Source organism: Mercenaria mercenaria, unplaced genomic scaffold (genome assembly GCF_021730395.1).
Source record: "Mercenaria mercenaria strain notata unplaced genomic scaffold, MADL_Memer_1 contig_3859, whole genome shotgun sequence".
Classification (NCBI taxonomy): Eukaryota; Metazoa; Mollusca; class Bivalvia; order Venerida; family Veneridae; genus Mercenaria; species Mercenaria mercenaria.
Genome location: NW_026462039.1, coordinates 2,527 through 14,913, shown reverse-complemented (window position 1 = coordinate 14,913; position 12,387 = coordinate 2,527). Strand labels below are relative to the sequence as shown.

The window sequence follows — 12,387 nt, the reverse complement described above, 5'->3', positions numbered from 1 at the left end:
AACTGTTAGCGATCAGCATGGATCCTGACCAGAGTGCGCGGATGAGCAGGCTGGTCTGGATCCATGCTGGTCGCAAACCCACTATGTTGGTTTTCTCATGGCACGGCTCATATATCTATTTTATATTTTGCAGATCTTCAAACTCAACATAGCTGTTAAACTTGTCTAGATATCCTTTCCATTTGGCCAACGCTCGACGCTTTATGTAAACTCATTTTATTATTTTTTTTAATCCGAAAGATTTCTTGTTTTCCTGGAGATAATTCTTGTTCATAAGACGCGCCATCAATATTTTCTCCGAGTAGATCTTTTAGCTTATATGTTGTTAGACAGGTATTTAAGATTTTGCGAATAACAAATATTTCCTCTGTCCAGTTTGGTGCATATCATTTCTCAAATTAGCGTTTAAGTTTGCTAATTCTTATATGATCTCATAAATTAAACTTTGGTGAAACGATTTAGCGGGTTTTCTCAAATCACATCTCAAATCTACAAGCCCGTGATTTTGTCTTTGCTTGCTTCTTTTTGTTTCATTCTTATGCTACTATAATATTTCTTATTGTATTTATCAATCATATCTGGTAACTTATCTAAATAAGTGTCTGTTTTATTTGCTGTAAAATAGTTCCACATAATTTCCTTTAGTGGCCTGTTAATTATTTCTATTAAAACAGCCTTACCATAATTGTATGTGTGATACATATTTATGCTATTATCTTCGAGGAATTTATTAAACGTTTTCTTAAATAATTCTGTGCTTTCGTCAACTTATAACTTCTTTGGAATTCGGGAACTGATATCAATGATTTTATCAAACGCTTCTGTAACTGATTGTCCCGTTTTGTATTTTAATGGGACAACTTAAAAAATGACTATGTCAATTACTGTTAAACAAGTACCTTACGCTTTTTATATTTAGCAAAATATTGCATGGCAACAAGATCGGTCGATCAAGTATCATCAATACCCCTTACAATTACTCTACGCATTCTTAATTGACGTTTAATTGGTTTGTGTAATTCTTCTGCTAGCTTGTCTGTCCATTTTATCGGGAGGACTTTGGTTCTCTATTTTACCTTGGGGGTTGTCTTGACCCAGTTTTTAATAGTTTTGAAACATGAACTTTAGCGCCAGCAAGCAGCTCCGGTCACCTCAAGTTATAGGAATCCTTCTGTATGGTACCCGTTGTGCATCGACTTGTAAACCCTTAACAGTTAACAACGGACTAATAAGAGGTAGCGGCGAGCATGCACAGGAAGCCTCTGTCTTGTCTCCGATTCTTAGTTAGTTTTATTACGCCAGTTTCTGTTAATTGTTTTCTTTGATTAGGCGTAAGATATGGTGTTATTATGTTTCTCTTATTACTGGACACCGAGACAATTCCTGCTCCCGCGTAGAGGCTTTGTGCACGTCCATTTCCGAGTATCTTCCTGACATCGGTGCTTGCCAACCCATTTAAGCACCGACTCCCAAAGGAGCCAATATCTTAAGAGCAACGCGCGCAGCATCTGGTAATTTAAATGATTTTACCTAATAGGCTATCTTAGTCTGCGAGAAACCCTCTGCTTTGCGACAGTCTTCCCATTTGCGTCGTTACCATTTTACACGCGTTTTATTTTCTTTTGTCCGTTTCAATACTATTGATTTGTCTTTGTGTCAACAATAAAAGATATGTTCCGGTGAGTTGATTGTTACTTAATCTCTAAAAGTATGTGGACATTTATCTTAACATGTAATAGCTAAATTTCTTTTTTTTTTCTTTTTTTTTGGTTCGTCGGACAAATTAACTTTATATTCAATGAGGGTTGATGTCATTATACATAATATATTTATTAAACAATTGCAAATTCGTTTCCGATAATATTTAATTGAACTGTACCTTCATACATAACAATTACATAAACTCGAATATTAGTTGTTGGTGAAATATTTAAATTTCACTGTTAATGTTAAATGTTTCGGGTCAAGGGCAATTTCTTCCTTTTAAGTCCTAAATTAGAATGAACAATTTAAAGTTACTTACATTTAAAACGCTTCCAGTACTTTTGTAATTTTTGGTGGTAATAATTTTAACATTATCATACCTTATTGTTATGTTTGTATATTCTTTTTTACCGATACCAACTTCAAGGCCGCAATTAGCCAATGTACAATAGTCATTATCAGAATTAACTTTAAATGTATCCGTTAAAGGAGGATTTATGTCCGTGAGTTACTCTTATCAGGTCGTTTTAAAAATACAAATACATGTATCCGGTGTGTTACACCCGCAGGTATTCTAAAATTATAGCCATCGGTATTGAAAATTATCCTTGAAATCCATGTTATGAGTTTGATAACAATGACCCGAGCTTCGTCTGCCTCAGCTACAATAATTAATTCTTTATCATTTGTAAATTGGCGAGTTGGGGTGTGGGGGGGGGGGGGGAGTGCAGCGTGGCGGAGTGGTTAAGATCACTGACTTCAAATCTCTTGCCCCTCATCGATGTGGGTTCAAACCTGACTTGGTGTGTTAAATTTTTATGTGAGGAAGCCATCTAGCTCACTAACGGAAGGTCAGTGGTTCTACCCAGGTACCCGCTCGCGATGAAATGATGCACGGAGGGGTACCTGGGGTCTTCGCCCACCATCAAAGCTGGAAAGTCGTCATATGACCTATAATTGTGTCGGTGCGGCGTTAAACCGAACAAAATAAAATAAATAAATTGTTAATTTGAGAGTAACTGAATTTGACTTGGGGTTTACAAATTACTTTCCAAACCCCGAAAAATGAAATAATTATTTAATGTAATTTTGGCATTTACCCACTTACCATCCTTGATAAATGACTTCATAATAGCAAAATCTCTTCAGAGTTTGGCTTGATTGTCTCTACTTTCAGCTTGCTTTGTCGGTATCATCTAAATATATAAATTCGTTTGTTCCGGTTGATTCTACATAATCTTTAGATAATTCGACTAAATTGTTTATATTTATTACTTCAAAGATTTTTTTTACAATCTTTCCGTTTTGTTTTATAACAAGTTGATCAATAAGGGAAAATGCATTTTTGAATGAGGCAACTCGATCTGCACCAGCATAATCATTACCATTAGCAAGCTTATTGACTTTAAAACTTCCTTCAAAACAACCATTAAAACAATTGAAATATGAACTTGTATCATCATTAGTAAAGTTTTCTGTTGCTTGACATTGTTCTCTAAAACAGTTATCGAAGCAGTATCTAATTGAATATGCGTCATTTCATATCTTTCGCAACACTTTTTTGATCTAAACATTTATATTATTTAATATTATTTTTAATTATCTTATTTAACCTGATTTTAAAATTAGTGGTTGAGGAATGTCCAAGCAGACTTTGCGCCCGTGCTCCCGGCCAGACAATATTTTATTTATTCTTTATTTGATATCGTTTTCATTTAGCTTTTTAAAAAATCTTTATCAATTAACTCCGCGGCTGGTTTAACTAACACCTGTTGAACAGTTTGCGTTTGGTCCTTAGCTACGACTTTCTTCTTTAATTCCCCAACAATCTTATCTGCAGCAAAATTCTCAACTTTAGTCCCGATTTATATTGTTCCGCTTTCAAAAGTTTGTTTTGACGCAGTTGTTAAAGCCTTTTTTGCATCACTCGCAGCAGAAGAAGAGAACAAATGTTGTCCCAACGAAGCAAGAGCATCAAATATACCAGAATCTTGTAATGTTGGTGTTAATTCTTCGTTCAAGGGTCAACACAAACGAATATTCTCCTATCTTTATCATACGCCTTTTTGCAAGTGTACAATAGTTACAGATGTGTTTTTATAATTACTTTTAGTGGACAGTTTTTTCTATAACTTTGCATATTTATAGATTTATACATCTCAAGCGGAAATGAAAATAAAAACAAAAGGAAGGTACCCGTGCTTCTTTTTTTCAACATTCAAAGTTTATCACAAACACCAATTCGCTACTTTTATAAGAAGAAACAATACATACATGTCATAATAAAACAAGTTCTAACAGCTATTTACTTAAAAATTCACTCTGATATTATTGTTTTTGCATCACAATTAATGAAACCACAATAACTATGCATAAAATATCCACATATAGATATATTAACATAGAAAAAATATTCTTGAGAGATGTCGAAAGTATCTGAATCTGAGAAAAACGCAAAGTATTTCCTAAAAATATGAAAAATCAAGCGGACAGAATTTTAACAAATTTTGGATTATGTAAGCTAGAATTAGGACAAAAAAATACAAACTCAAAAAGCTAATATCAACACGTGCATGTTTTCAAGAAAAAATCAAAAATGTTCACCCCACCCACAAAAGTATATTTTCATTACTCCAACCACCTCATAAGTATGACCTTCTTTTATTCTTACACAACAAATTGCGTAATGTTATAAACAGTTTCATGATTAATTTTCTTACTCACATGCTGAATAGTACTCCTTAAAGGTTTCATGTATCTAGGTCAAATACTTTTTGAGATATGTTTTACACAAGCTTTCATGCCATTTACGTATAAGTCAAGGGACATAAATCTGGTTTAACTGAGTAAAACCTCAAGTAAAACCCATGGTGCATAGCCTCGCATGCTGAATTAGATTCTTTAATGGTTTGATGACTCTAGGCCATATACTTTCGAGGTACATACTACACAAATTTGTAGGACCTTTATGTACATTTTGACTGTGAAGGACAACTCTGGTCTTGTCTTACTACGTGAAATCCGGGATGGGGCACAAAAAATTTAACAACACTTTTGGCAAGTCACATTTGAACTTGAAGGAGATAGATCTACGTTACGATTTTCTGGAATTTTATGTGACTGCGAGTCGTCTAAATCATTACTTGACTGAATAGATTAACTTGGATGTCCACAATGTTTTCGATTCGAGCGAGATGATTTCTTTGCCACGAACTTCCTACGCCTACTTCTCCAATAAATACCGGCACTTTGTAAGGTAAAATATGCATGACCTATATTGTCAGTATATATGGTATTGTTTACGCAAGTGTGCTGCAAGTTAGAATTATGCACTTTCGGCGGCGAATCGTGAAATTTGCTTTCAGTGGTTTTATTGCTTCCTGTGCGATTGAGTTGCGCACAAATATTGTGATGAACTCCTTTAAAAGAATTTAGTTTATTGCCTTTATTTCCTCTAAAGTTCGTGTACAACTTGTGCCAACTCCGATTAGATATATAATTCTATCAAACAATCGGTTATACAGTGTAACTTCCTAAAAAATAAAGAAAAAACAACAAACAAACAAAGCGCTACACAATGAAAACTACGAATACTTAATTAAACTTAAGATATATTAGAAAAAGGTATCGGTGAATGTAATACTAGAGTAGACAACAGAAAATAATCTGGACTTTGCAATTGTAAAAGAAAACAGAAAAGAATGCTGATGCAATTAACAATAACGGCAAAACGATTGCAGCAGTAAAATAACCTCTTTAAACAAGATAAGCCAGAACACAATTTGCTGTCGACAATTTGTCTGCCTTTGATGTTGCCACAACAAAACGAGTCGATGATTTTAGAGATGTTATTGTTAAACTTTAAAAATATATAAAGGTTTAAAATAAGATCTAGAAAAAGCAATGCAGGAAGTGTTTCTTTACGAATACTACACATGTTAAAGTTCACGCGCAGTTTGTACCAACCCGTTTTGATTTTGAAGATAAGCAGTTATCACAGAAAGTAACAGATGCTACAGAAATTTCCGATTGACTTCAAATCAAAGCTGATAAATCTGTATTTAAGAAAAACAAACTTTATTTCAAAAATGGCTTTCTGTTCGAAGTCCTTGAAGGTAGGGAGTAGTTGAAATCAATATTATTACTGTTATTATCTCTGGAGATTTATTTAAACTTTGTTTAGATGGTGGGCTGGCCCTAACTATCCAGGTCCTGATGAAAACGGATATAAAGAAATTTTACCAAACAAAACAGAAAGTAAATTACTTTATACTCATCAGGGCAAATAATACAATATGGCGTCAATAAATGTGTAATTGCTAAGCAACATCATTTTTGCATACACGTGTACACAACGTTAATATTGTGACATCATCAATATTGGTTAAGTTTCGGTTTAAAAATATCAATGAAATGGCGTTTTTTAGATAACCTAGCTGAAACATCATTACTATGAAATTTGTAAAAAGGAAATATTGAACATTTAGGGACGGTTTTAGGGCATATATCTAAATGAGTACTTAAAGGCAATTGTCTTGTTGATGGGTCTCTTATTTGTTGGTCAGGTACTGTCCTTCTATTTCTGAGTTTATCTCCTGTTTGACCAATATAACATTCATTACATCCAAAACAAAAACATATTGACAATAATGTGGAAATTTCTACATATAGAACGTGGAATTTTCAACAATTAAATACCTTGAAAAAGTTGATATGTTATTCTGAAATACTGAGCATTTCATATTACAGTGGAATTTACCACAACTTATGTTATCATTTGCTTTTCATTACAATATATTCATTTAGTGGACTAAAAACGTTTTCATCTGGAAATTCTCACGTTTAATTTGGAACAGGTAAAAGTGCTTTTGGTGATAAGTAAGTAAGTAATTGTTTGTTATAGCGACATGTGTTACAACGTTTTTATACATACACGTGAATAAAATGATGTGAATACAAAACACCCGGCCCCATGGGCCTATATGTCACATACAAATGATACGTACTGAACAGAATGTAGAGACAAGATAAATACACATATAACAATAAATATCAGATCAAATATTATGGTATATACATTTATCAAAAGCGAAACTTACAAAGATATATGTAGAATATACTGTATGTAGGATATACTGTTAAGCACCAAGCTCAACTATACCAGAGGTCCAGAACTGCGGTAATTTCAATACAATATTACGACGATTTAATAGGCATTGTCAATAAAGCAATTAATGTATTAAAAGTAAGAATGATTTTAATTTTAAAAATCGGAAATGGAAATACTTTATGAAATATTAAATACAAAGAGGATAAACATAATTATAAAGTGTGTAATATATAAGAGCTTCTGCTCCCTGTGCTACAATACGCAATACCACCAGCAGTGCATCGGTCACAGTGACTGGGTCAATCCCTACATACATGTGACCATCTACACCCCTGGATTCTTGCACATGATAACACATAGGCCAGCTTCTATTGTGACACTAGTTATGGCATCATTATGATACATTTTATAATAACAATGATGTACTGAAAAATTATTTATGTCTGTTTATATATATTTGGTGCCTATAATTAATCAAGCTCTTAAAAAGCGACTACGCCTATGTAAGTTAAAGTTCATAAATCTCAGAACTAAACATGAAAATATATTATTTGTAATTATGACGTGCTATACAAAAGTCTACGTCTAAGGAGAAACGATTTGACAAGGTATTTCGCAGCTTTCCTTAAAAAGTACAACTAATTTTTCCTCACAGGTTTAAGATGAAGTTATCATCATGGAACACATTACCAAATATGTCTTGACGGAGTATATCATATATAACACAATTTAGCATAAAATGGATTTCATATTCAATATCAACAGAGTTACACAGGGTACAGATTCTGTCATGTACGGACTCATTTACATATCTGCCCGTTTCAATACGAAGCGGCAAGATACCGCAACGGAACTGTGCCATTGTTGAGCGTTCATTTTTACATAAGTTTAGCAGAACCAGCGCCTATATCGACAAGGTAGCCAAACTACGTCACCGGCAATAGCTGCACATGGGACAAACGGTATAAACGAATTGCTCGGTTTTGTACATTATCATTGTCTTGAAAATGTTTGAATTCCCATACACTCGAGCATTTGAAATCGGAACCACACAGCTGTAATAGAGCTTATTATTAGATTTAAATCCAAAACCATTATATTCATGTATCTTATTGATGATTCCACCGAGAACTCTACATGCGCCTTTACTTAACGATTCACAGTGTAAGTTAAAGGTACCCTTGTCAGTGAAAATAGCTCCAAGATATTTGTACTCAGAAACGAGTTCTAACAGATTGTCACCAACATGGAAACTGAATTATGTTTTAGAGGCGCGACATTTGCGAAAGTGGATGCTCTTGGATTTTTTAGTATTTATCAACACGCGTCATTTCGTGCACCACAGATGGAGGGTATCTAACATTTGTTGTAACTTTGTCTCGCTGTCAGCAATCAGAACGATATCATCCGCGTAGAGGAGAAGAGAGACTTTTGTGCTTCCCACAGTAATCCCAAGGTTAAGGTTGGAGACAAATTATTTCCTTGAGCAACATCAGTCTTGCAATCAAACCAGTTGGTTAACTTTCCGTTGACTTTTACGGCTGTCACAGTGTGCTGATACATTGCTTTAATAGTTTGATATATTTTACCGTCAATTCCAATGGATAACAATTTATATAACATAATATCTCTGTCCACAAAGTCAAATGCTTTCCTTGATCAATGTAAATAAAATCTGGAAATTAGATCCAGATAATAAGTAAGCCGCAAACACATTATCATTGTTTCGAAAAATACTATTTAAAGTATAAACATGATCCTCGCACGACCGATCGTTGCGAAAGCCTCTGCTCACCAGCAAGTCGTATGTCGTATGTGATATTATGGAAATTTCAACACTAACAAAATGGTTTTTCACAGGAGGTGGAAATTTCCACGCTAAGCATACATGTGGTAAAAGTCGTTCATACTAGACCAAAAGAAAAACGTGGAAATTTCCACAGATAATTTAAATGTTGCAATTTTTCCCTAATTTACTTTATGCATTTTCGATTGATGACAAAATAGGGATGAATCGCTGAATATATACGTTCATTTGAAAGAAAAACGGAAATTTCCACGATTTATTTCTATGATGTCATTGGTACTTTTTAACGTGAAAAAAAGGCCAGGACAAGCAATAATGTGGAAATTTCCACAATCGTAGAATGATGAAAGTTTTTAAATTTAAATGTTTTAAAGGTTGTTGTTTTTCATGTGTCATAGTGAAATTTGTAAAGATATTAACAAACAACGTAATTTCCACGTTTGTTTTTTTTTTGAAAGTGTTAAAATTTGAACTAGATAAACTAAGCATTTACAGTGTGGAAATTTCCACACAGTTTATTATTACTTGTAAAATTCTGAAAATATTGAATTTTCCTTGTTACTTCTGTCAATAGATATATTGCGTGAGCTTAAGATGTCGTTTTTAAAATGTTGAAATTTCCATGTATAGGACAAAACATCATTTCGATGACATATATTGTGGAAATTTCCACACTAGTAGATTTTAGTGTAAATTGATTTTAAAGATTATTATGTTTCATATTTTACTGACTAATTTGTGTTGTTTAGAAAATTTTGAATTGAATTTCCATATTTTAAAAAGTTACCCTGTAATATTATGCATTGAACGAGGTGTGGAAATTCCACAATGTCTGTATTGCTTGTTTAGTACGACAAAGATTACTCTTTGAAATCGAGGAAATTTCCACACCAAGAGTGTGACAAATGTTTGTAAACGGAAAATGTTGAAATTTCAATGTTTGGCTATTTTGAAATGTTACCCTATCTTATTATGCATTTTTTTATGAGGTGTGGAAATTTCCGCAATGTTTTTTTTATTGCTTGTTACAGTTTGCCAAAGATGACTCTTTGAAAAATATTCCACGTTTAGGACAAACACATTCAGACAATATATATATTGTGGAAATTTTCACACTTGTACAAGTGATAAAATGTCTTAGTGTAAATTGATTTTAAACATATTCATTTTTTTATAGAATAATTTGGGTTGACGTGGAAATTTCCACAGCAAGATTGTGACAAGTGTTTGTAAAGGGAAAATGATGAAATTACCATGTTTTGATATTATACCCTGTTATATCATGCATTTAACGAGGTGTGGAAATTTCCACAATGTTTGTTATTACTTGTTATATTTCCCCAATAAATACTTATCTATATGTCAACTACATTTGTTGCTATTTTACTAACATATAGAAGGGTATTCATGAACGTATTTGTGGTGTCGAAATTTCCACACTCGCAAAAACGATGAAAAATGAATTAAAACGTTGTGCTATTTTACATATTGTCGTGGAAATTTCCACACTCTTGTGTAAAAAAAGAGAAAAATATGTAAAAAAGCTAAATTTGCCTCTTTAAAAGGAATTATTGGCGTAGAATCCTCTTTTTAAAAAAATCAAATTGTAGGCGCATTCCACCTTAAACATGCTTAACGCGTTCGATTTCCATCAATTTTCAGTCAATTTTCTTCTTAGCAAAGCAATGAAAGATAACTCTGTTCTTTTCATTAATGCACAGTCTGTCATCGATACTGTCAACTCGTCATTCCATTTTGAGCTTTCAAATACAAGTGTATCGTTTTGTGTGTTGCAAAACACGTCAACTTTCTCTAGGACGGTTTTAAAAAACGTGACCTCGTCATTGAACTCTTTTGAAGTATTCTGCAATTTCATTTCAAACACTTTCAAAAAATATTCATAAATCTCATAGTCTAAGAAATTAATGATCTTAAATTTTTCAACTTCTGTCTCATTCAAAAAAACAGGCTCGTGTTGATGAGTGTTTTTGGCTAGATATAAAATATCTATTAATTCCCAATTTAGAATTCTCTTTAACAAAACAAGTGATTCGTTGAATTTTTCTAGTACTAGAATTAACAGAAACTCTGAATTAAGCTTATCTAGATATTTCCGAATATTTTTTATATCTGAAGGTTGAAACATCGGAAAACCAAAGTCTCTGGCCATTGAATTCCTCGTAAATGAAAAATATTTAGGATCATATTTCTCTGGAAAGTTAACTAAATTGTTAACAAATCTTTTACTTGGTACGTTCACCAAATATTTAAACCGCGATACCTCGCGATAGAAAAATGCAGAGCTTATCATTCTTCCTAAGGGGTGACGTACAATTCCAATTTTGACCGCATCTGCTGGTAACAGGCTTTCGAACTTGTCTTTTCTGTAATATGTATGACATGCAAATATATCGTAATGTTCATTTTGTTTAAGAGGCATTATCTGGTATCTGCCATGGAGAAAGTTCCCTGTTTTTGGAACAAGGACGTTTAACATATGTTTTAATCCAAATCTAAAAAAGATGTTTTGCAAAGTACTTGATCCCGCTTTATGAACTTTCAAAAATGCTATGTGTGTCTTCATGTTTGTATTGTTAACATATCCATGCTGACAAGTACTTCCGTTAAGCTCACCGGAGTATCCAAGTAAAGAAGTAATGTATCTGTTGCTTGTCTGAGACTTTCGTCCGTTTCTGAAAATATCCACGTTATTGGTATTTCCAAAATATCCAAATAGTATAAAAGACGTGCTGAAATTAGACAGTATTTGCCGTGTCAACATATTCTTGATAAGAATGTACTTAAAACCATTCAAGTAGACAAATTTGCGAGATTAATATATTCGATACTTTGAAATTACATATTTAACTTTTTGGTTTTCTTTTAATATATAATACGTTTACTAACATTTCACACAAACAAAGCGGTAAAATGCCGTTACAAACAACGGAAAATTAAGTGCAGAATGAATGGTCAATACAATTAATTATTTTATATTGAAGTCCAACTGCTACGTTGTGAACATAATGACATTTGCGACGCCTATATATGTTTTTGGTAGTGAAAAATTGCACGGTGATATTTCAATTTTACTCGGGCTAAAGAATATATTTCCCTCATTCGTAAGTGTGGACACATTTGTTATAAACGGTTTATTATCTTTGTATCGAGAAATAATAATAATATCTGTCATGTGTTTACGAATCGGATAGAAATATCTGTCCGGAGGGCACCTGCGCATTGGGCGGTAATGAGGCTTGCCATATTACCGCCTATACGCAAGTGGCCGAGGGACGGATATTTCTATCCGATTCGTAAACACATGACTGATATTTTTTCTTGCATATCGTATACATGTTAGCATTTTATTCTGGCAGATTATTTTTCTTGCATACCGTATTTTACAAATAACAGGTAGAAATACGTTCTTTGTAGCACTCTTTTTTAAAGTAAAGCACGGGAAATAACCTCCGTAAGCAGAATTGATGTCATGATGTTTTGCGTAGCGCTAAAATAACAAAGTTCCACTTTAGATTTATCGTTTGTAGCGTAACGTAATGTTGTTACGGTAAACTAACATATTTTGAATCGAAAAATATACTATAAGGAACGGAGAAAAACTATCAAGGTACCTGCTTTTTTCGTATTTTTACATAAACGTTATATTATCAGTGCATGAACCACTAGTTGTCATTAACAGCACGAGAGTCATCTGGCATAGGGGGTGCCTGATAGGTTTTGCCGGCATGGGTAAAATCAACGGAAA

At 33.3% G+C, this 12,387-nt stretch overlaps 1 protein-coding gene across 1 annotated transcript; it reads right to left on the bottom strand.

Annotated features, from left to right (window-relative positions):
• Positions 1-3,914: 3,914 nt before the first annotated feature.
• Positions 3,915-11,591, bottom strand: LOC123548265 (galactose-3-O-sulfotransferase 2-like). Its single transcript, XM_045335409.2, has one exon. The coding sequence runs from the start codon at positions 11,401-11,403 to the stop codon at positions 10,273-10,275; it is 1,131 nt and encodes a 376-aa protein (XP_045191344.1). The 5' UTR covers positions 11,404-11,591; the 3' UTR covers positions 3,915-10,272.
• Between the last annotated feature and the right edge of the window lie 796 nt (positions 11,592-12,387).

Bases quoted from the DNA above. Each gene is read 5' to 3' on its own strand.
- LOC123548265 (XM_045335409.2), bottom strand. From the start codon at position 11,403: ATGTTGACACGGCAAATACTGTCTAATTTCAGCACGTCTTTTATACTA.